The sequence below is a fragment of the Notothenia coriiceps genome, unplaced genomic scaffold, assembly GCF_000735185.1.
Source record: "Notothenia coriiceps isolate Sejong01 unplaced genomic scaffold, NC01 NC01_scaffold00018031, whole genome shotgun sequence".
Lineage (NCBI taxonomy): Eukaryota > Metazoa > Chordata > Actinopteri > Perciformes > Nototheniidae > Notothenia > Notothenia coriiceps.
Genome location: NW_011350732.1, coordinates 47,141 through 67,497, shown reverse-complemented (window position 1 = coordinate 67,497; position 20,357 = coordinate 47,141). Strand labels below are relative to the sequence as shown.

General features: G+C 40.8%; 1 protein-coding gene across 2 annotated transcripts; it reads left to right on the top strand.

Annotated features, from left to right (window-relative positions):
• The first annotated feature begins 12,495 nt into the window (after window positions 1-12,495).
• LOC104950791 (protein kinase C-binding protein 1-like) lies at window positions 12,496-19,682 on the top strand. Of its 2 annotated transcripts, XM_010777356.1 has the most exons (13): window positions 12,496-12,587; window positions 12,677-12,754; window positions 12,874-12,989; window positions 13,065-13,567; window positions 13,651-13,782; window positions 15,173-15,328; window positions 15,451-15,978; window positions 16,065-16,571; window positions 16,849-17,039; window positions 18,032-18,112; window positions 18,223-18,301; window positions 18,402-18,641; window positions 19,168-19,682. In XM_010777356.1, the coding sequence occupies exons 1-13, from the start codon at window positions 12,513-12,515 to the stop codon at window positions 19,338-19,340; spliced, it is 2,859 nt and encodes a 952-aa protein (XP_010775658.1). In that variant the 5' UTR covers window positions 12,496-12,512; the 3' UTR covers window positions 19,341-19,682. The 2 variants fall into 2 exon arrangements, with proteins under 2 accessions (XP_010775658.1, XP_010775659.1); XM_010777357.1 differs by lacking the exon at window positions 12,496-12,587 and having other exon boundaries at window positions 12,675-12,762.
• Window positions 19,683-20,357: the final 675 nt, after the last annotated feature.

The following is a 20,357-nucleotide window of genomic DNA, read 5'->3' as shown; positions in this document are numbered from 1 at the left end:
TTTATTATTACATATGCTTCATGCATTTCGCCACCCTTTACTGACACTCAAAATAAATAAAAACCTGCATGTTAACATATGGAGATCTCCAATTTTGTCAGCACCACGCATCTTTAAAAAACAAAAAGGGTGTGATGTTCAGCTGATGAGACAGATGGTTCATTAGGGAATCACAAGTATCCCGCTAAGTCTTCCACTTGCTTCAGAGACAGACCTCTGAGGCCCCGTTTGGTTTCGAGTGTGTGCTGCTACCATTAAAGATCTGAGATTTGAATAGATTGCAGTGGGCATCCATCTCATGTTTATGCAAAGTTCAGTTTTGTTCTGTCCGGCATACTCACGGACATTTATGTAAACCGCTTTGAATAATTAAATCTGAACAAACTAATTTTTTTGGCCTATACTTTCCGTCTCGGTTCTGCCTTCTTTTTTTTCTTTCTGCGACTTTATTCACATCTTCTGTTTTTTACCCTCCATCTGGACCAGTGCCAGGTTTTAGTTTCCATGGCAACATACAGTTTCTTCATCTAAACTGGTGATAACCCAGAGAGTCTGGATGGCAGCTCCTTTTTGCAGAGTATATTTTTATCTGGTTAGAGTGCATATTCTTATCTTTCCTCCCACATTCGTAATAACTCATCTTGGTTATTACTGACCGTCATGTTATCAGAGAACTTATGTGCTGAGGACACATGAGTTTATCAGGAACTAAATGATGTTTGGAGAAAAACTCTTACAATTAATGAGGCACTATTTAATACTTAAATGTCACCTATTAAGCAAAATCCTCTTCTTCATGTCTCTTCTTCATCAACATGTGTCCCCTCTTCTTCATGTCTCTTCCACATCAACATGTGTCCCCTCTTCTTCATGTCTCTTCCACATCAACATGTGTCCCCGGTCCCTCTTCTTCATGTCTCTTCTACATCAACATGTGTCCCCTCTTCTTCATGTCTCTTCACATCAACATGTGTCCCCTCTTCTTCATGTCTCTTCCCCCTCTTCTTCATGTCTCTTCTACATCAACATGTGTGCCCTCTTCTTCATGTCTCTTCTACATCAACATGTGTCCCCTCTTCTTCATGTCTCTAGAGAATCAGCACTTTGGAAACAGGGCTGAAACAGAGGGATTATGGGTAATGCTGCAATGATCTGTTTGGGTTTGGAGCCAAACACTTCAGAGACATGTTTTGTATATATCTGAGAGCTATAATATATTGATGAAAAACCGCATAATAGGGGACCTTTTAAGATTCACTAAACAGTATCAGGTCGTGTTTGTATATGTTTCGAAACTGGTAAAGCCAATGATAAGACAAGGGAAGTTATTCGCTGGAAATGGCAACAGCATTCCCATTGCTGTGACCGAGGGAGAGCTCCATGGTTGCGGTCCCTAATGGATTGAAATGACCTAGAAGTACTTAAGTAGCAGTCACGATAAGATCTCTTTAAATTAGGGAATAGGGAACGGAGCTGTGGTGCACTTTATATAGTCCAGCTATGGAACATGTTAGTTTTCCACCAGCAGCAGGACACCAATTAGATCTGCTCTGCCCAATGTAAGTGCTGTTTGATTCTCGTAGCATCGCAGTTGTCTTTTCCTAAATCCTGATGAATTCTTCTTCACATCTTTCCTTTCCTTGTTTTTGTCACTGAGGTTAAGGACAAATGGTTAGGAAAAGACATAAGACCGTTTTTTCTTGACGATTTGAACCCATGTTTGCTCCCAGCAGCAGGATCAGCACCTTGGAGTGCGACACGTTGCACAAACTTCACATTTTCCAGGTGTGATAGAGAGGAAGTCTGTGGGTTTAGGGGAACCAGGAGACTGCTTGTATACACTTCATATTTTATATTTCTCCTCGTAGTGTTGTTGTTAACTTTCTGTCTATTATATAGATCAGGGGTGTCCAAACTACGGCCCGCGGGACATTTTGAATCGGCCCTCAGCAAATTAAAAAAGTATAATGGAATGCGGCCCACAAATGAAACTTGAGCTTGTATTGTACTTGTTAAATATATCTGTACACATATGTTACAGAGTAGTGTTCATGTGTTAATAAGCCCACTTTCAGTCAATTCAAGTTGAAAATATGTTCAAACAAATCTAAGTTGATAAGAAATAACTTATTTAAATAACAACCTTGAAATAAACCCTTCCTATTTCCTCTTATGATAAGCAATCTAAGGCTTTTGTTTTAAGGAATGAGTTGCCAACTAAATAAATGAAACCCTATATAAAGCGGTGATGTAGGCTGTTGTATTAAGCATAATTTACATTTGATTGATTTTGCTAACTCATAACTTCACTTATGAGGCAATAAACACCCCTGATATGTATGTATGGATGGACGGACGGACGATGGTTGGATCTTTAGGATCCATTTTTTCTGGTGTAATATTTTGGTCACGGCTCCGGGTCAAATTCTGTCTACTGGTTCATTCATGGCTACAGAGAGCCTCAATAACAAGGTATCAGAGGTCCATGTTAACAGATTAACATCACCAGTGTAAGGCTAAAAGACAGTTATTTCTGCAGTGTAAAATGAAATGAATAATGTTAAAGCCATTTTCCTTTCATCATTATGGTTTGAATGTTTGCCTTATTAATATAAGGCTTTAGAGTATTATTTTATTTTTTACGTTTTAAAAGATGTTAATGTTGCTGTCAAATGTGCGCTGTCGGGTATGACGTGCATGTCTATATGCCTCTATATGTCATGACAGTGGTTCAGCTGAGTGTGTGATTAGACGGGATGATGTGATTCAACGATACAACGATCTCCGCAAAGTTTGTTCGGAAGGAAAGAGAGGCGCGTCATAACCCACAACCCCCGATAGAGGAAAGTGGATATTAAATGTAGAAATGGATTAAAACGCCTAGACAAATACATCCAGCCATGTCAAACAGGCAGTGAGGAAAGGTAGTGTAGTGATCACTGTGGGAAAAGCTGCATTTTAATAGTCATTGTAACAACGACACTGTTGGTCATGGTGTTTTATCAACAGCAGATTCTTCATAAAGGCTTTTTGTTATGCATTTCAAAACATGCCTTCGAAACATGAATGCGTCTTCCCGTGTCAATATTGGTAAATCAAACAAGCTATTACTTTAGTCAGTGTTCAAACCCCATTTAAAAGTCCTGATTCTCATTTCCATTTTAAGGAAATCAGCTTACTGCAGTCCATTAATATGATAATATCAGCCACCCGGCTGCTGTTTCAATGATTCTCATGCATGAAAAGTAATTGTCCATTTACTCTGAATCTTTCCCCTAAGTAATATATTCAAATTGATTGAATTCCGCTGAAGGCAGACTGAAAACTAATATGTTGATGCTCCTCTGGGTTTTAGGGCATTCACTGTCAATTATTTAATGAGGAAAACTAATCAAAGGGTGTCACGAAATGTAGCCATTTACCAAAACAATAGAGAGACATTTCAAAGCGAGATGAAAAATTGTGAATATTCCCCCAAGTCGTTTCGAAAATCATAATTCAATCAAGCAGCCGCTATATCAGCTGCAGGAGAAGAGAGCTGAAGACGTGGTGGGGATGTGAGAAAGAGAAACTTAACAACCTTTCTGTGACTGACAGCTCTACATCTTTAGAGCACATATTGCTGACTGACGGTTGGTTCTTCTTCTTGGAAACAGCAGCTGACAGTCTTCACTCAATTTTCGCTTGTTTTGCTCGTCATCGATAGCTGTCATAAGCTAAGATGTGTTGTCCTCTGCTATTTGGATGGCCAAGAACGGCTCAACTTTGCAGCCAACACGGATAACAAGTACTAATAGTGTGATTGATACCTCTGGATATTTTCTGGGGAGAACGTGTTAAATTAGAAGACCACCATAGAGTGGTGCAGGGGTGACGTATTTACCCTGAAGGAAACTGCTGGTTCTCTCGACAAAAAAGCAATGGGGTTTCTCCATAGGATTTAGGAAAATAGCTCGTAATAAGGTCTGTGGAAAACGAACCTGTTTGATAAATGCATGTTTTGTTCAGCCGGATAATCTCCACATGTCTCTTCTTCATGTCTCTTCCGCATCAACATGTGTCCCCTCTTCTTCATGTCTCTTCTTCATCAACATGTGTCCCCTCTTCTTCATGTCTCTTCTACATCAACATGTGTCCCCTNAAATCCCTTAAAGGTCCCCTCTTATACTGTTTTTCATCAATATATTATAGGTCTCAGATATATATAAAACATGTCTCTGAAGTGTTTGGCTCCAAACACGGTGTTTGGAGCCAAACACTTCAGAGACATGTTTTATATATATCTGAGACCTATAATATATTGATGAAAAACAGTATAAGAGGGGACCTTTAAGGGATTTTCCCTTTTCTGTATAGTGTGTTATAAGGTTTTGTGCATGTATGGTCTGCAAAGGCTAAAATCCCAAAGAGAAACTGTTCCAAAATGAAAATATTAACCTGAAAAAAGCTTGATAGGGCCCCTTTAAAACATGAATCTTCATGCACTCATTGATAACTGAGTCTGCAGGATGAAGATTACAAATGAAATGCAGCAATGGATACATTTTGACATTGAAAAAAGAACTTATAACTTTTAAACCTCCCACAACAGAACATTTTGTATTACATTTCTGACTTTTGATCCTCCTCTCACACCTCTCTGTATCCAACAGCAACAGAACAAGATCCACAGGGAAGAGTTCAAGCTTTTAAAAATACAATAAACATGTGAAACCTGTTGAGGAAGGTCGAAGCTTTCCTTTGTGCCTCTGCCAACAAAGCTTCATTTTCACTCTTGTCTGTTCGATACAAGTACTTAACAGATTTCATTGAAATGTAGTTGAAGGTTAGACCGTCATCCAATAAAAATGTGTTTACTTGTGTTTCTTTTGCTTTTGAATAATAATAATAATAATAGAATCTGGCACATGTATTCAGTGTTTAGTTATTTGTGTTGATGCAGATCCAGATGGTGATTAAACGGATGTTAGCGAAAGATTCCTTTTGGAGGACACGTTGGGTATTTAGCCGTTTTGCAGCAGACCATTAACATTACAGGTGTCACGATCTGTCTGTATTTTGCTTTGTCTTTTTCTGTCTTTGGTTTCCTGTTTTATTTTGAAAAGTGTTCACCCCCTGTCTTGCCTGTTGCTTTCTGTCTGTGTTCCCTCCTGTCTGATTACCGATTGTGTTCACCTCTGTGTTTTCTCCTCCCTCCTCACCTGTCTCTTGTTTCTTTGATTAGTCTTGTGTGTATTTAAGTTCTGTTTTTTCTGTCTGTCTTTGTTAGTTCCTTGTGTGTCTTGACGTTGTTCATGGGGAAGAGTTCTGTTTTGTTTCATTTAGCTTTGGAATAAAGGTGTTTTTTCTGTGAAATCTGCATTTGGGTCCTGCCTGCTTCGCTCATTCCTGACAACAGGGCCCCTTTAAGTTGGCGTTCTGCTCACTGTTGTTCATTTATTTTGGTTATTATTGGACATTTAAACCAGGAAGACTGGTGTAGATTGTATTAACAAACTGTTTCAGTCTTAACTCTTACTTTCTTACTTTAAGGTTCGTTTATGATCGGATGAGTTTTCTTGCACTAAATTTAAATATTTAAAATAAAAGCCACGGAGACCAGGAATTCCTTTAACACTAACATAGATGTTTTTCCCTGCATAAATACCACACACACACACACACACACACACACACACACCCTAATGTCCATTTTTCTCTACATGTGACTGATGAGCACTCAGGAGATGGGTTACACTCCTGGACAGGTTGTAATCGGAGCAGAAATATGAGAACATGAATAAACCCACATACACGGACACACATGAAACACACAGCTCAACATCTCGGTGAGTAGCCGTGTGTCTCATTATAAACTATACTAAACCAGTGAGGAAAACTGTAGCATGCAACAGAGCTGCGGGAAGCAGAAACAGAAATATGATGATGAAGGGGAATGCAAAGCGGAAGGACAAATGACACATTATGCCCATATACAGAGGTGTGTGTGTGTGTGTGTGTGTGTGTGTGTGTGTGTGTGTGTGTGTGTGTGTGTGTGTGGCTGTGCGTGGAGTTAATCCACATGTTATTTGCATGTAAGCCTAAAGGACTATGAGATGTTATATTTGCTGTAATGTGTATCTTATCAGGCATTCATTTGTGTAGGAACAGCTTCATACCTCTGGTCATTTCCAATGGTGTTTTTCGACTGACCTTCAAGGGCCCGAAAATACTTTGTGGCATTGTGAAAATGTATCTTTTAAATGTCTAATTCCATGGGGGACTGAGGGGTTAAATCACTGAGAGTTTACTCGTTGATAAAGGGAAACAAATGTCAAACATATTACCGTTTTTAGGCTAAACAGGGCTAAGATGTGCTCCAGTAGGTTTGACACACATTCAGGCCCTAGAAGGTCAGTCAAATAACACCATTGAAAACAACCAGAGGTCTGAAATAACGTGCTGCAAATATAAATGCCCAAAAACAGGGATTATTATGTACAATAGTTCTTTAAAGTTTCTAATTTCTTGAAGTGAAGATAAATAAAACTTCGGTTCAACTTTGATGTTTTTCTTGCTTCCAACAGTAACGTTTTTGATTTCACTTTGAAGCTGCACTCTGCTGTCAGACGCAGCTTCTCTTAATGCTGTATGTTGATTTACAAGGCTATTTCAGGTTTGCTTCCAAATAATTTAGATATTTATGTAACACAGAAATATGGACGTAAGTAGTGTACAGTGTCCCTGACAGAGACGTGTGTGACAGTCTTATTATGCTTTGAGTTCATCGTGTACATTGTCTGCTTAAAAGCTTGAAAATTCAGAAACTCATTTCTGTACCTGAGTTCAAAGCCTTCGTTGGAGCTGTGCGAGATGAATCCATGGGAGTTGTCATCGCTCTGAATACTTGCTAGGCCTCTGTCTCTCAGTCTTTCTGTCTCTCTGTCCCCAGAAACCTCTCTGTATTATTTATTTATAACTTCTTCTACAGAATGCATCGCCTTGTTGGTGAGGTCTCCCTTCCAGAATTTGGATCTCAGAAGGTGTAACCTGGTTAAATATAGATTTACCACCAAAAAAAAGAGTTCCCTTTGCTTGTCTTTTAACTTCGAAGCGTATTGACTCCTCAGGATGCGGGGATGTCAAACTGTGGACGAGCGTGTGAGAATAAATATTTTCTTCATTGTCTTGGGACTTCATATCAAACCATATTACACCGAGTACAAAACTACTCGCCCCTGGTCTGTTTGCACTCACACACGCGAACACAGACACACTTTGCAGGGCATATAGGACACATGAGATTTGAGCAATCGATGAAAGTGATTCAGGCGGATTAGATTAGATTACAGAGCAAAGGAGAAGTGAAGAGGAAAGACAGAGTGGAGAGAGGGGAGATCAGAAAGCAACTCCCTCCGAGGGAAGTACGACTTCACCTCTCCATCGAGTCACAAGGTCTGTCTGACGCCCGCACGGTTAAAAGACATCCCTGAGAATGTAATTTGTTTTGACTCCCAGTCTCACCCATCCCCACTCGTCCGTTTTACATCCCCCGCCCTCGCCTCCTCTCCCCCTTCCTTGATTGACTTTTAAGGAAATAAGGCTTCAACATCACACATGCCTTCGTCTTTTTCCAAACCCCCTCTCCTCCGCCTCTGGGGTTTTAAAGGGGGTGAGATGAGCTGACGTCCAGACTCGACATGATGGACATTTCTATAAGAGATATGGAAACACGGGGCGTGACGGACGTTTCTATTATAGAATATTCCTCTGCCTGAGAGGTTGTGCTGAGTGGAGAGCAACTGGTGCAAAATGGGGCAAAATAACAACATTATTCATGCTTTTATTTCTCTCATCACGATACAACATCTCGGCCTCATCTCTCCATGTCTATCTGTTTTCCTCTCACTGTCTTGTCTCTGTCTTCGCAGTGCGGGGGTTACGCCAGAATAATAGACTCCGCTGATATGAATCTCCTGCATGGGCCCTGCGGTGCTCCACTTGTCACTCCCCTGCAGAGAGACGTGAACATGTGCCACGCCAATGGATGATCCTCCGTGGCGAAGCAATGTATGGTTATGTAATGTGTTTAGTATTCAGAGAGGAGAAAGAAAAGAAGAGCACGGGGAGAGAGAAAAGATACGGAGGAGAGCTGAGGAAATGAGAGCAAAGGCTAGAGTGGAGACATGTCAGGCTTTTTATGATCAGATTTGAAATGGGATCACCAGGGTTGTAAGGGTACTTTGGATGAAAGTTTAAGGTTATCATAACTTCACATTGCTTGGTTTAATACTGGACTCTGATTGGTCGATTTCGACATTCCGTCTGTTATCTTGTGCTGACAGACCTCTGTGAAGAAAAACGTTCTGATTAAGGGACTATCTGCATTCATATCAATGCGCAGAATGTAGTCCGGTCAATTTAACGTCAGCTGTCGACTACAAACAGTATTTTCCTTCATCTGCTGTTTTCAAGGACGAGAAATAACTCAGCTATACAAAATGTTTGTATTTATTTCAAAACAGTTGAGCATTGCATTGAATTACGCATCTAAATAATTATATTCCACACTGCAATATATGGTTGAAAGTGTGTGGGCAGCATTGTTAATTCTTCTGTAAAGTTGTGGTTGTCGAATGTATCTTCAGATATGTTCGTAATGACGTTTTGTGTTGTGCTTTTGTTGAGTTGTGACATGTCATAACAGATCTCATGTTTATTCAGTTAGGATCTTTCTATCCTAGATAAATGGATTGTACGGTGTTAAATCTTTGTGGTTTCTCAAAAAACCTAAGATTCGTAATTGATAAGTTTGCAGTATTTTTCCTGTTCTCATTCAACAACTACAACACAAAACAGGTCTCATCGAGAACATCGGAGACTTGCTTTTTCTAAAAAGAAGTTTAAAATCCCTGAAGTCAGGTTCCAAAAATCAACTTAGACATACAGTACGTAAAAGCCTAAAATGGAAATTGATTGGCAAACGTATTTTGTTTCTCGTTCTTGTTTCTTGAACTCACTAATGTATGTTTTTATTTTTCAGTATCAATGCATTTATCCACGTAACTAAACCGTGAAAAAGTCAATAACTACTTTGGTGGCACACCTCAGGATCGGAAAGCCGAGGCAAAACCAGGTGTGAGACAGACGACAGTGTTGATGGTGTGAAGCTACTTCAGGAAATTACCACCATCACCTGACTAGCACTTTTCCAAAAGCCGATACACACAGGAAGACACACACGTCTGCACGGTCAAAACAAACACATAGACAGGTATGATAACTCTGTGTGTGTGTGTGTGTGTTGTCTCTCTCTCTCTCCGAGCAGGCAGTAGGCCAAAGAGGGTCTTAACACGCTTAATGGGATTTCACACTCTGAAGTACACACACGTACAGACCCTCGGACAGACACTAATGTTGAAGATAAACATGTCTGAAAGCTATGTGTGATCCCAGACAAATAAACACACACACCCCCACTCTGATATAAAAGGATTTGTCAGACTCCCACATTGTACACATGCAAAACTAATGGACTCCAATATCCACACAGAAACATTTCTGTTACTCACTCATTTCCAAAAGACGAGGCTTTACACACCTGGCAGAATGGAAGCAGACACACACACACACACACACAACACACACACACACACACACACACACACACACACACACACACACACACACACACACACACACACACACACACACACACACACACACACACACACACACACAGGAAGCTGGATCCTCTGTGCATATATGCCATTATGTCTGTATCAGTGCGGCATTACTGTGGTCATTGTGACCTGTTGCCCTGCAGATGGTGTTAAAAAAAAACAATTGGAAATCTGTCTTTCAAGTATAAAATATGTGTTTCCTGAAGGCTTGAAAAGTGGCTTGAACAAGTTTGTAGCTTTATTTTTGCAGAGGACGACAGCCGTGGTAAGATTGGTATTCACAGGTGAGTCATGGTTATTAAAAGAAGTGTCCAAATGTTCATAGAAACTTTTTAAACTGCTCTTCTTCTACTCAGGTGATCTGTATCTTCAGTTACACCCATCCCGATGAAGCGTTTCCATGGACATTCTTTAGGTCTTGGTTGGATCCGGTAGTGAGGTCCAATTCACACCAGCACACCAAATACATTCAATACAATGGAATAAATGCAGTGTATGGATTCATCTATTCAATTACACTTTTGCAGACTTTTTTGTCTAAAGTGACATTCAAATGATGGACAGTCCAAGCCCAATAATTAGCTTGTACATTTGTTGAACTTGCCTTCAAACTGCTGATCTTTGAGGCAACACAGTGTCTAAAAAGAAAGAAGCTGCAGCATTAGCTGTCAAAAAGGCTTAAGGTGCATTTCCATCCACTTATTTTTATGCACTTGTTCCCACAAAAAATTAGGTAAGTTGATTTTTCGCAAAAAACGACTCATGTGTGGGTAGGTTGGTAGGATTTAAATGGTTTCTGCAAAGAGGAGATGGTAACCTTCCTCATATTATGCATGAAAGAAAACAAATAATCAAAAAATGACATATTTGTTGTCATCATTATCAATGTGAGAAACCTACTGTAGAGGGAACTATCACAGCAGGTGTTTATATTTATGTCAGATTGTGGACAGACAGCGTCGCCGTGATAGAAGGCGTGTGGCGCAGTGGGTTGGGCGTAGGTGTTGGGATCAGGTGGTCACAGGTTCAAACGCCTCTGCAGTTAGCATGTCGTTGTGTCCCTGGGCAAGACACTTCACCCCAAATTTCTCCTGTGGCGATTGCCCACAGTATTGAGTATGTAAGTGGCTTTGGATAAAAGCGTCTAACAAGCGACATGTAATAGAAGATATGTCAAGAAACTTTAAAGGAGTTGAGTTGATGCTTGTTGTTTCTTTCTTCCCATGTTTTTGTATCTTGAATTCTGTGCACATTTAAATGTAATAGTGTAAGCTGTACTGTACTATCCAATGTTAAATAACCTTGTTGTGCCTGAGAAAACTAGACTAAACTGGTTCATAAAACAGCATGATTTTTTAGAAAAGTTGTGTTCAGTGGAGTGTAGAAATAGAAGTGGGTTGTCTAGCAACTGAGAGCACATGCAGTTATTACAGCACCACCTTTTTCTCCAGGGTGCAAATTAATTACCCTGTGATATATTCTGGTCTAACTGGACACAAACTGCTGTGGATTCCAGCCGTCAATCTCCACAGAAAAGCAAGCAACAACATTTTAGAGCCATCGTTCAAGCCTTCTGGTGGTGATTATTTGATCGTCAGAAGACTCATTCTTTTATGAATTATTCCTCTGAGAGCACATCTGTTAAGAGGCATCATTCTCAAAAACATGTGTTTTATGAATCAATCTAATCAGATGCTGCTCTAGGCAAAGCAAGGCAAGTTTATTTATGCGGCAAGTTGCAGTAAAAAAGGGGCCCTATTATGATAATTATTAGGTTTGTATTAATATTTAGTGTCTCTACTGGGACATGTCTCCATGCTTCAATGTTCAAAAAGCTCGTTATTTTTCTCATACTGTCTGTGCTGCAGCAACTCTTTTCACCCTCTGTCTGAAACCAGAGCCCAGTCTGCTCTGATTGGTTAGCTGGCCGGCTCTGTTGATATTGGTCAACCACTTAGAGATGTCCCGCCCCTTAGTCTATCACGTACAATTTGTTGAAGCGCTAGCCAATAGAATAAAGTGTTACGTAGTGATGTTTACATGCACAACACTTATATAACAAACTACAGGAAAGAGAGAACCCCAAAAAGCATAATAGGACCTAATTTAAAACACTTTAATGAAACACATTATAAAATTACACTTACAGACATTTACAATATTAATCGGTATACGTTTTTGATTTTTTTTAAATAGTATAAAATACAAGAATGAAAGTTACAGTGCACCACTTTATACAAAATTATATTTATTTATTATATTACAGCTACTTATCATTTTTACCATGGTGTAATTATTATGATTTACATTTTTGTATAGTTTTTTAATAACTTTTAATTTAATATATAAGTCTACTCTTTTTTCCTTTTGCCTCTGTATTGCGGTAAATGTNTTCAATGTTCAAAAAGCTCGTTATTTTTCTCATACTGTCTGTGCTGCAGCACCTCTTTTCACCCTCTGTCTGAAACTAGAGCCCAGTCTGCTCTGATTGGTTAGCTGGCCGGCTCTGTTGTGATCAGTCCAACGCTTAGAGATGTCCCGCCTCTTAGCATCACGTACAATGTGTGGGAGCGTTAGCCAATAGAAGCGAATATGATTCGTAGGTAAAGAAAGGAGTTCAATGGATGTGTTTCAGGCAGGAGGGGAATGTATAAACCCATATAACACACTAAAGGAAAGGGAAAACCCCAAAAAGCATAAAAGGGCCTCTTTAATAAGAAGATACATATACTATGTCATGAAATAGTCTAATTGATTTTCAATGAAATCAACTGTGATTCACTGTTCATTGTCAGTTTTTAATTGCAATTCTCATTAGAGTTTTGTTAAAAAGTATGTTGTGTAACATAAATGTATGTCTTTGTTTCAGGCAATCACAAACTCACGGCTACCGCTAAAGTTATAGTAAAAATCTGTGAACACGAGGTGAGTATCCGGAAAATATTTGTATATTTGATTGACAGAAACGAGTGCTGAAACTTCATTTCATATTTCTTCTGACTCTTTAATTATAGATGAACGAGATTGAAGTCTGTCCTGAGTGCTACCTGTCTGCTTGCCAAAAGAGAGACAACTGGTTCTGTGAGCCTTGTGTAAGCTAGTTGAGTGACTTGAAGTTTCTGTTTATGATTCCACCAGATTGTTTAGCTTTTTAAACATAAATCCCTGGAATACACCAACTTAGTTCCAGTGTTTTACTGTTTGTCTGCAGAGTAACCCACACCCTCTAGTGTGGGCCAAACTGAAAGGATTTCCATTCTGGCCTGCTAAAGCTCTGCGGGACAAAGACGGACAAGTGGATGCTCGCTTTTTTGGTCAGCATGACAGGTATCAGCCCTTCAGTTACTCAGTTCCTCTTGCACAATTCAAGCTTTGTTTCTGATTTATGTTTTCATCCTTCAGGGCTTGGGTTCCTTTAAACAATTGCTACCTCATGTCCAAAGAGATTCCCTTCTCTGTGAAGAAGACTAAGAGCATCTTCAACAGTGCCATGCAAGAGATGGAGGTCTATGTGGAGAACATGAAGAAGAAGTTTGGAGTGTTTAATTATGCCCCCTTCAGGACACCATACACTCCTGACAACAACTTCCAGATGCTGCTGGATCCCTCCAACCCCTCATCTGCCTCGATCAAATCTGAGAAACAGGAGAAGATCAAACTGAGCTTTGATATGACGGCATCACCCAAGATCTCTTTAGCCAGGACCATGTTGTCTGCAGCTGTAGTGGTGGGAGGGGGCACAGCAGGACGACGGCTCCCCCTCGCTGACATGCCTCGATCCCCCATGAGCACCAACTCCTCCGCCCATACTGGTTCGGATGCAGAGCAGGAGACAGCGGACAAGTCCCAGACAAAGGCTCCAAACAGCCAGTACAGTACAGGAGAAGAGTCCATGGACTGTACAGGTACATTACCACGTGCATGTTGTTGTTGCAACAAGTCTGTTATGTCTAATGAAGAAAGACTAACATTATGTGTCTCTGAACAGCATCACCTGCCCATCCTCGACCATGTCCTGCAGGCAGTTCCTTGGACAGCCCTAAACCATTCCACTCCCCAGCTCCCAGTGTCAAGCAGGAGAAGACGCCGCCCACAGGAAGCATTCTGAACCTCAATCTAGGTGAATATTTTATGGCAATTATAAAATATGCATTACTGTATTTAAAGATGTTCATTCTCTGTGAGCAAAAACAGTTTGGTAGTGTCAATGATCCTGCCAGAAACAATGCCTTTCAGTTGCGCAGATATTTAGGCTGACACCTTTCAGATCAATATGCTCTTGTCCCACCAATGTGTACATACATGGTCGTTCGATGAAAGCACTTCCCAAACCATTATTTTGGGAGGAGGGCCTGTGTCCTGACAACTGTGCCACTCTAAAGCATGAAGTTGGCATTTTGCCGGTGGGGTTCAGGGAGTTGATCAACGCTTACTTTTGCAGGTTGGATGATGTTGGTTTTGTATTGGTTCGGGTGGGTGCAAGTATTATTTATTTAAAATGCAACAGCTTTGCAGGCTTTTTCTATTTTGAGAAATCGTATGAATATAGGCACGTGTGTGCTGATCAGCCTTTTAAAGGTCCCATGTCATGCTTTTCTGATTATCACCCGTCCCCTTGTGTGTTATGTAGCTTTTTCTGCATGTAAACGGTCTGCAGAGTCACAAACCCTCAAAGTACACCCTGTAACGAGTAAAACTCTAACACAGAAAAGACCTGTCTGTGCTGCCCCAGAACGCCTCGTTTTCTTTTTCCATTTTTTTCTTCCTGGTCGTAGTGACGTAAGGGTCACTGTGACGTAACGGCTCCGCGGATTTCTCAGCCTGAGACAGCGAGACACCGCGAAACTCAGCCTAGGCACACACACAAACTCACAGCCAGGCTACGAGTGTGTGTGTGCTCAGGCTGAGTTCAGGCTGAGTTTCGCGCTGTCTCGCTGTCTCGCAGACCCCACGCAGGAACCAGGAAACAACACCAGTAATCCAGCTCACACTGTCCGCTCCTCAAGCCTCAAAGGGCGGAGCAGCGAGCCCCGCAACGTCCCGCCAACACGGCACCCAGACCCCACGCAGCATTCTCATCTGTTTGTCATTACTGGTGTCATTTTCTGGTTGTTAACAAACGCCATTTTAACACATAAACACTGATGTTCCGCTGTAACGGTGGTGGACCAATCAGAGCACAGTGGGCTCATAGGGAAGGAGGGGGGGGGGAGCTCCAACAAGTCGTTTAGGACAGAGAGTGAATACACATACTATACAGAGATGCTGTATGAGAAACCAATGTGAGTTTGGAACAATGTAAATCTATTCTAGTCGACCTCAACAATGGAATTATGATCAGTAGAAATGGCCATGACATGGGACCTTTAAGTCTGTTGTTACCATTTAAATATACATTTAAGAGATAAAAAAGAAGGTTCATCAACCAATCGATCTGTTTAAGAGTAGGTGGAATTTCAGTCCTACAGATACATTTCTGTTTGGAATAATCTCCTGTTGTATTTTTCTAGATCGGAGTAAAGCAGAAATGGACCTAAAGGAGCTCAGTGAAACGGTTCAGCAGAAACAAGGAGCAACACCCGTCCTCACTTCTCCAAAAAGACAGATCAAGAGCCGTTTCCAGCTGAACTTGGACAAAACCATAGAAAGCTGCAAGGCACAACTGGGTCAGTAGAGCATGCATTGAATAACGAAAAGCAATTTCTGTTGTTGATAGTCAGCAGAAGGATTGCTCTCCTAAGTAACTGAACATAGCGTTGTGATATATCCCTCCTTCTTTGTTTTGCAGGTATAGATGAGATCTCTGTTGATGTGTATAAAAGTGTGGAGCACAGTGACTCAGAAGACTCTGATAAGTCTGACTCCAGTGACAGTGAGTATGCCAGTGATGAGGAGCAAAAGACCAAGGACGGTCAGGATGCAGCCTCCAATGATGACACCCAGAAGGAGCCTATCAAAAGTAAAGGCAAAGATCAACCTTCTGTAAGCCAAGATAAGGAGGGTAAAGCCGATTCACTCGAGGCATCAAACACGGCAGAAAGCGACGCCAGTGCAGCAGCATCAGATGCTCCGAAAAGAGAAAAAACGAGCGCGGATTCTGAAAAAGAGAGCCCTGTCAAGACCAAAGCAACTCCACTATCACCTCCTCTAAGGGAGAAGGTGCAGGCAAAACAAGATTCAAAACCGCCGGTGGAGGACTCTGACTCAGAGAGAGAGCTGGTTATCGACCTCGGAGAGGAACAGGGAAGCAAGGACAGGAAGAGGAGCAGGAAAGATCATACCACTCTTAAAGAGTCATCTGTTGGTAAATCTGAAGGTGAGAGTGATTATCTTTTAGCATATGTGACATGTCGTTACATAATCTTTGGCACTGGTAAATAATGTTGGTACTTTCTCTGGTAGGTAAAGCCCTGACCCCATCGACACCGTCTCAAAACAGCACAACTCCCTCCAGTGTTTCACCTATGGCCATCCCTGTCACCATGCTCTCTTTCACTGCTCCCTCACCCTCAACCATAAGCCTCGCACCCGTGTCCAGTGCCACCGCAACACCCCCTTCTTCTTCTTCTTCATCCTCCTCCCCAGCCTCCACCACGCCTGCTTTGAAGAAACAGCGTCCTCTGCTGCCCAGAGAGACAGTGCCGGTGGTGCAGAGAGCGGTGGTCTGGAATCCCTCCGCTAAGTTTCAGACCTCCTCGCAGAAGTGGCACATGCAGAAGGTGCAGCGTCAGCAGCAGAACCAGTCACCTGTGGCCACCATGCAGATAGAGGCGTTGTCTCCAAAGCAAGGCCAGGCTCAAGCATCAACACAGGCCACAGGAAATGGCTCCACAGCAGTATCCTCATCTTCCTCTTCAGCACCGCAGTCTTCCCAAAGCACACGCTATCAGACCAGACAGGCTGTTAAAGGTAGATAAAACGTATTTCAAGTATGACTTATCACCGTGTGAAGTCCTTCATGTAATAGAAGATCCTACTCTTTACCCTTCACAGCAGGTGTGCCCTAAATATTTTCAATTGGAAAGGCCAAAACAGAAACTCATTGGTGGACTATGGGCTGAAAAGCAAACACCTATTGCATTAACTTAGTTTGACCCACTTTGGGCAGCCCTTCTCTACAAATGTGCAAAATATTTCTCCATCCTTTTTCCATAATAATCTGAATTTCTGTGTTTTCTAATTCCAGCTGTTCAACTAAAAGACTCCCCGCTCAGCACATCCACGGTCACCCTGGTTACCAGTAGTCCAGCTTCTGTTGCCATGATGGCAGCGTCAAGTTTAGGCACAGCTGCCACCTCGTCACCAGTCGCCACAGACGTGTATATCCCCACGGCCTCAGCAGAAGTAGCTGCAGACATTGCCAAGTACACAAATAAAGTTAGTATAATTATCTGTTTACATTTGCCACATTTACTGGACGTAGCCTAAGCCCTGGCTGATCATTAAAGAAAGCCCTGAGAGAAAATTATGAGAGAATGTCAATTCTATCTAGCTTTTAAACTACATATTTCTGACAAATTTGGGTTTGACGATGACACGAAAAAATAACCAGATAAGAATTGGTAGTTCAAAAAGGCCTGTGTTGTTGTTTTTACAAAAGATGGTGTAATTATGGAAGCTATGCATCTTTACTATTTGAAAACATGGGATCTTCAGAATTCATAATCGTATGTTGCCCAAAATAAGTATGATTACAAAAATAATCTAATAATAAATTCTTACAAATGACCGTTGCAAATATCAAAGCAAGTTGTGTTTAAAAGATGGAGGAGAATTCTCTCCTCAGACTACAATAACATGCTTGGTATGGCTATATAATAAAAAATTCCGAGCTTTCAAAGGCACCTGAAGGCCCCTCGACAACTTCCCCATAGCGAACAGTATAAACGGCTAAAAGCGGTCTGAGTGCGCATTTTACATTCACAGTGGCTTAAAGAGAGGTTCTCTGCAAATGATGTCACTAAAACATATGCTGGTTTGTCTTGAAACGGCAGATATGAGTTTGATACAGTATTGTTGTGAAACTGGGCATGCTGGTAATTCAGAGGCAGGTGGAGGGAGCATCATGGGGGAGCATCATGGGGTAGCATGGGAGGGAGTCGGCCATCTTGGTGACGTTTGTCTGACGTAGTCTAGTGAAGGCTCTTTCTGGGGCCCTCTGGTGGATGAATCTCTGCACTGCAAGCATTAAGGCTGGCAGTGCTGTGATTCTTAGGGTAGTGAATAAGTGAGTAAAGTTGTATGATTTTAAAAAGAAACTTGATTCTCTGAACTATGTTGTTTCTTGAAAAATCCTGCCCTGAATGCCCTGCCATGAAATACTTTTTTCTTGAATGAGACTTCGCAATAATGATTTACTCTTTTTTCAGATAATGGATGCAATCAAAGGTACAATGACTGAAATCTACAATGACCTTTCGAAGAGTACTTCAGGGAATACAATAGCAGAGGTAAGTGTTTGCCCTTGACCCTATAGAAACTAACTACTATTCAGACCATAACAATGGCTTTGCATTTGGCCCTTTACATACCCTAACCCCTGTTTTTGTTTTTTAACCAGATAAGAAGACTAAGAATCGAAATAGAAAAATTACAGTGGCTCCATCAGCAAGAGTTGTCAGAAATGAAGCACAATCTTGGTGAGAACTTCATCGACCAATGTATATAGCTTTTTCCCCCCAAAACTGTGTATGGTGTTTTTACTTCTGCTTGATCGTGTTTATATGTACTTCAATGCAGAGCTTACAATGGCAGAGATGAGGCAAAGTCTGGAACAAGAGAGAGAGCGGCTGGTGACTGAGGTGAAGAAACAGACGGAGCAGGAGAAGCAGCAAGCAGTGGACGAGACCAAGAAGAAACAGTGGTGTGCTAACTGCAGGAAGGAGGCCATCTTCTACTGCTGCTGGAACACCAGCTACTGTGATTACCCCTGTCAGCAGGCCCACTGGCCCGAACACATGAAGTCCTGCACGCAGTCAGGTATAGCATGTCCCAACACTATCAATGTCTATATTACATCAACATATGCGTTATATTTAGCCACATCACAAATCTTGCATAATTTTTGTGTCATTCCTTACATCCATACTGGGAATCTTAGCACACATTTCTGCACAATGCTTCCGCCCAGCTCTTCCACTTACATTCCACTGCACACATTTTTTACAGTCATTTTTCCTGTTTTATTTGTTTTACTTTCTTATTTATTGTACAAATAATGTATTTTACTTTATTATATTTGTTACAATGCTTGTTATACTTAAGTAATCTTCCTTTGTTCAATCAACATCAACTCAAATTCCTTGTTTGTGTAAACCTACTTCATAATTCACCTGATTCTGTATCAGTCGATGACATTAACACAAGTTTTTTTCATAAGCCTGCTCATATCTCTGTCTCAAAGTCTTTTTTTCTTTGCTTGCTTCTATAATCACTGGCGACAATACACCTAACATTTTCCTAAATGTAATGTTTTTTTTCTCCCCTCACTTTTGTTCTATTTCAGCCACAGCCCCACAGCAAGAACCTGAGGCTGAGTCGACAGCAGAGCTCCCTAACAAAGGTTTAGGGCAGGCTGGAGGCCCGAGCACTCTGAGAGAAACGCCGGTCTCTGCACCGTCAGACAAAGACTGTGACATGGAAAAGAGCACTGACAACGTTGCTGTTACTTTGTCCTAAACAAGATTTCCATACTTGAAAATGTAAATGTGTGTAGATATTTTTTTTCCACTGTAAAGATATGTCGATGTAAATTTGTCTGTTCAAGCGGCTGTTGAGGGAGCAATCTAAATCCTTTTTGATATATAAATATATATCTATATTTGTGTTTGCCTTTTTAGGCTCACATATCCCAGTGTACAGTGGTTACATTTTAAATGTGGAAACAAGACTGACAGCAGATAGTTAATAACCACTAGAGGGGGCAGTCTACAAAATGTATACTGCACATTCATGCACATTTACCAACTTTGGAGAGCTGTCAGCATACAGATTTTAAGAGCATGCCTGAGTGTCACAAAACATAATCATAGTGTTAACAGTTTCAAACTGCAAAAATGTAACCCTTGATGACGGACCACCCAGAGGTTAGATTAGACTGTTGACAGAAACGTCTGTACATTTGCTATTTTATATTTTATGTTAATGTATTTGTTATTCTATTGTTGCCTGCTGTATACTGCAAAGAAACTAACAAATACAAACATTTTAAACAAACTGTTTCAATGTTTACAATGCAGTTTGCAATCCAATGGCGTAGCTTTAACTATAGTGTGAGTTGGAAAATACATTCTTAAACTCAAGTTTGGATGATACCATCTGGTAAAATTGTTGGTTTATAGTTGTAATTTATATTTTAATTAGGGCATTAAATACAGACATACAGTGTGGTCAAAATTCTGCAATTCTGTATCAAATATTAGAAGAAGTTTGGGATTTTGACAACTTTAAGCTGCAACTCATTCCTTAACAGAATGGATGGTTCCCACTTCCCAAATGTGAAACCTGACACATATTTGATTGGTATACGATGGGATACATTCGGTATATTAATATATTGTCTACTACAAGTGATTAATTGAAGTGATCAAATCCAGCCACATTTCCTTTTAGATTTTACATCTTTATTTTTTTCTAATATAATCAAATAAAAACGAAATATGCTAGCATGAAGATTACGTATTACTTTTTATCTTG

Coding starts and splice junctions, on each gene's coding strand:
- LOC104950791 (XM_010777356.1), top strand. CDS start 12,513: ATGTATGTCTTTGTTTCAGGCAATCACAAACTCACGGCTACCGCTAAA. Junction 15,329..15,450: donor AAGCTGCAAGGCACAACTGG/GTCAGTAGAGCA, acceptor TTTGTTTTGCAG/GTATAGATGAGATCTCTGTT. Junction 16,572..16,848: donor GACCAGACAGGCTGTTAAAG/GTAGATAAAACG, acceptor TTCTAATTCCAG/CTGTTCAACTAAAAGACTCC.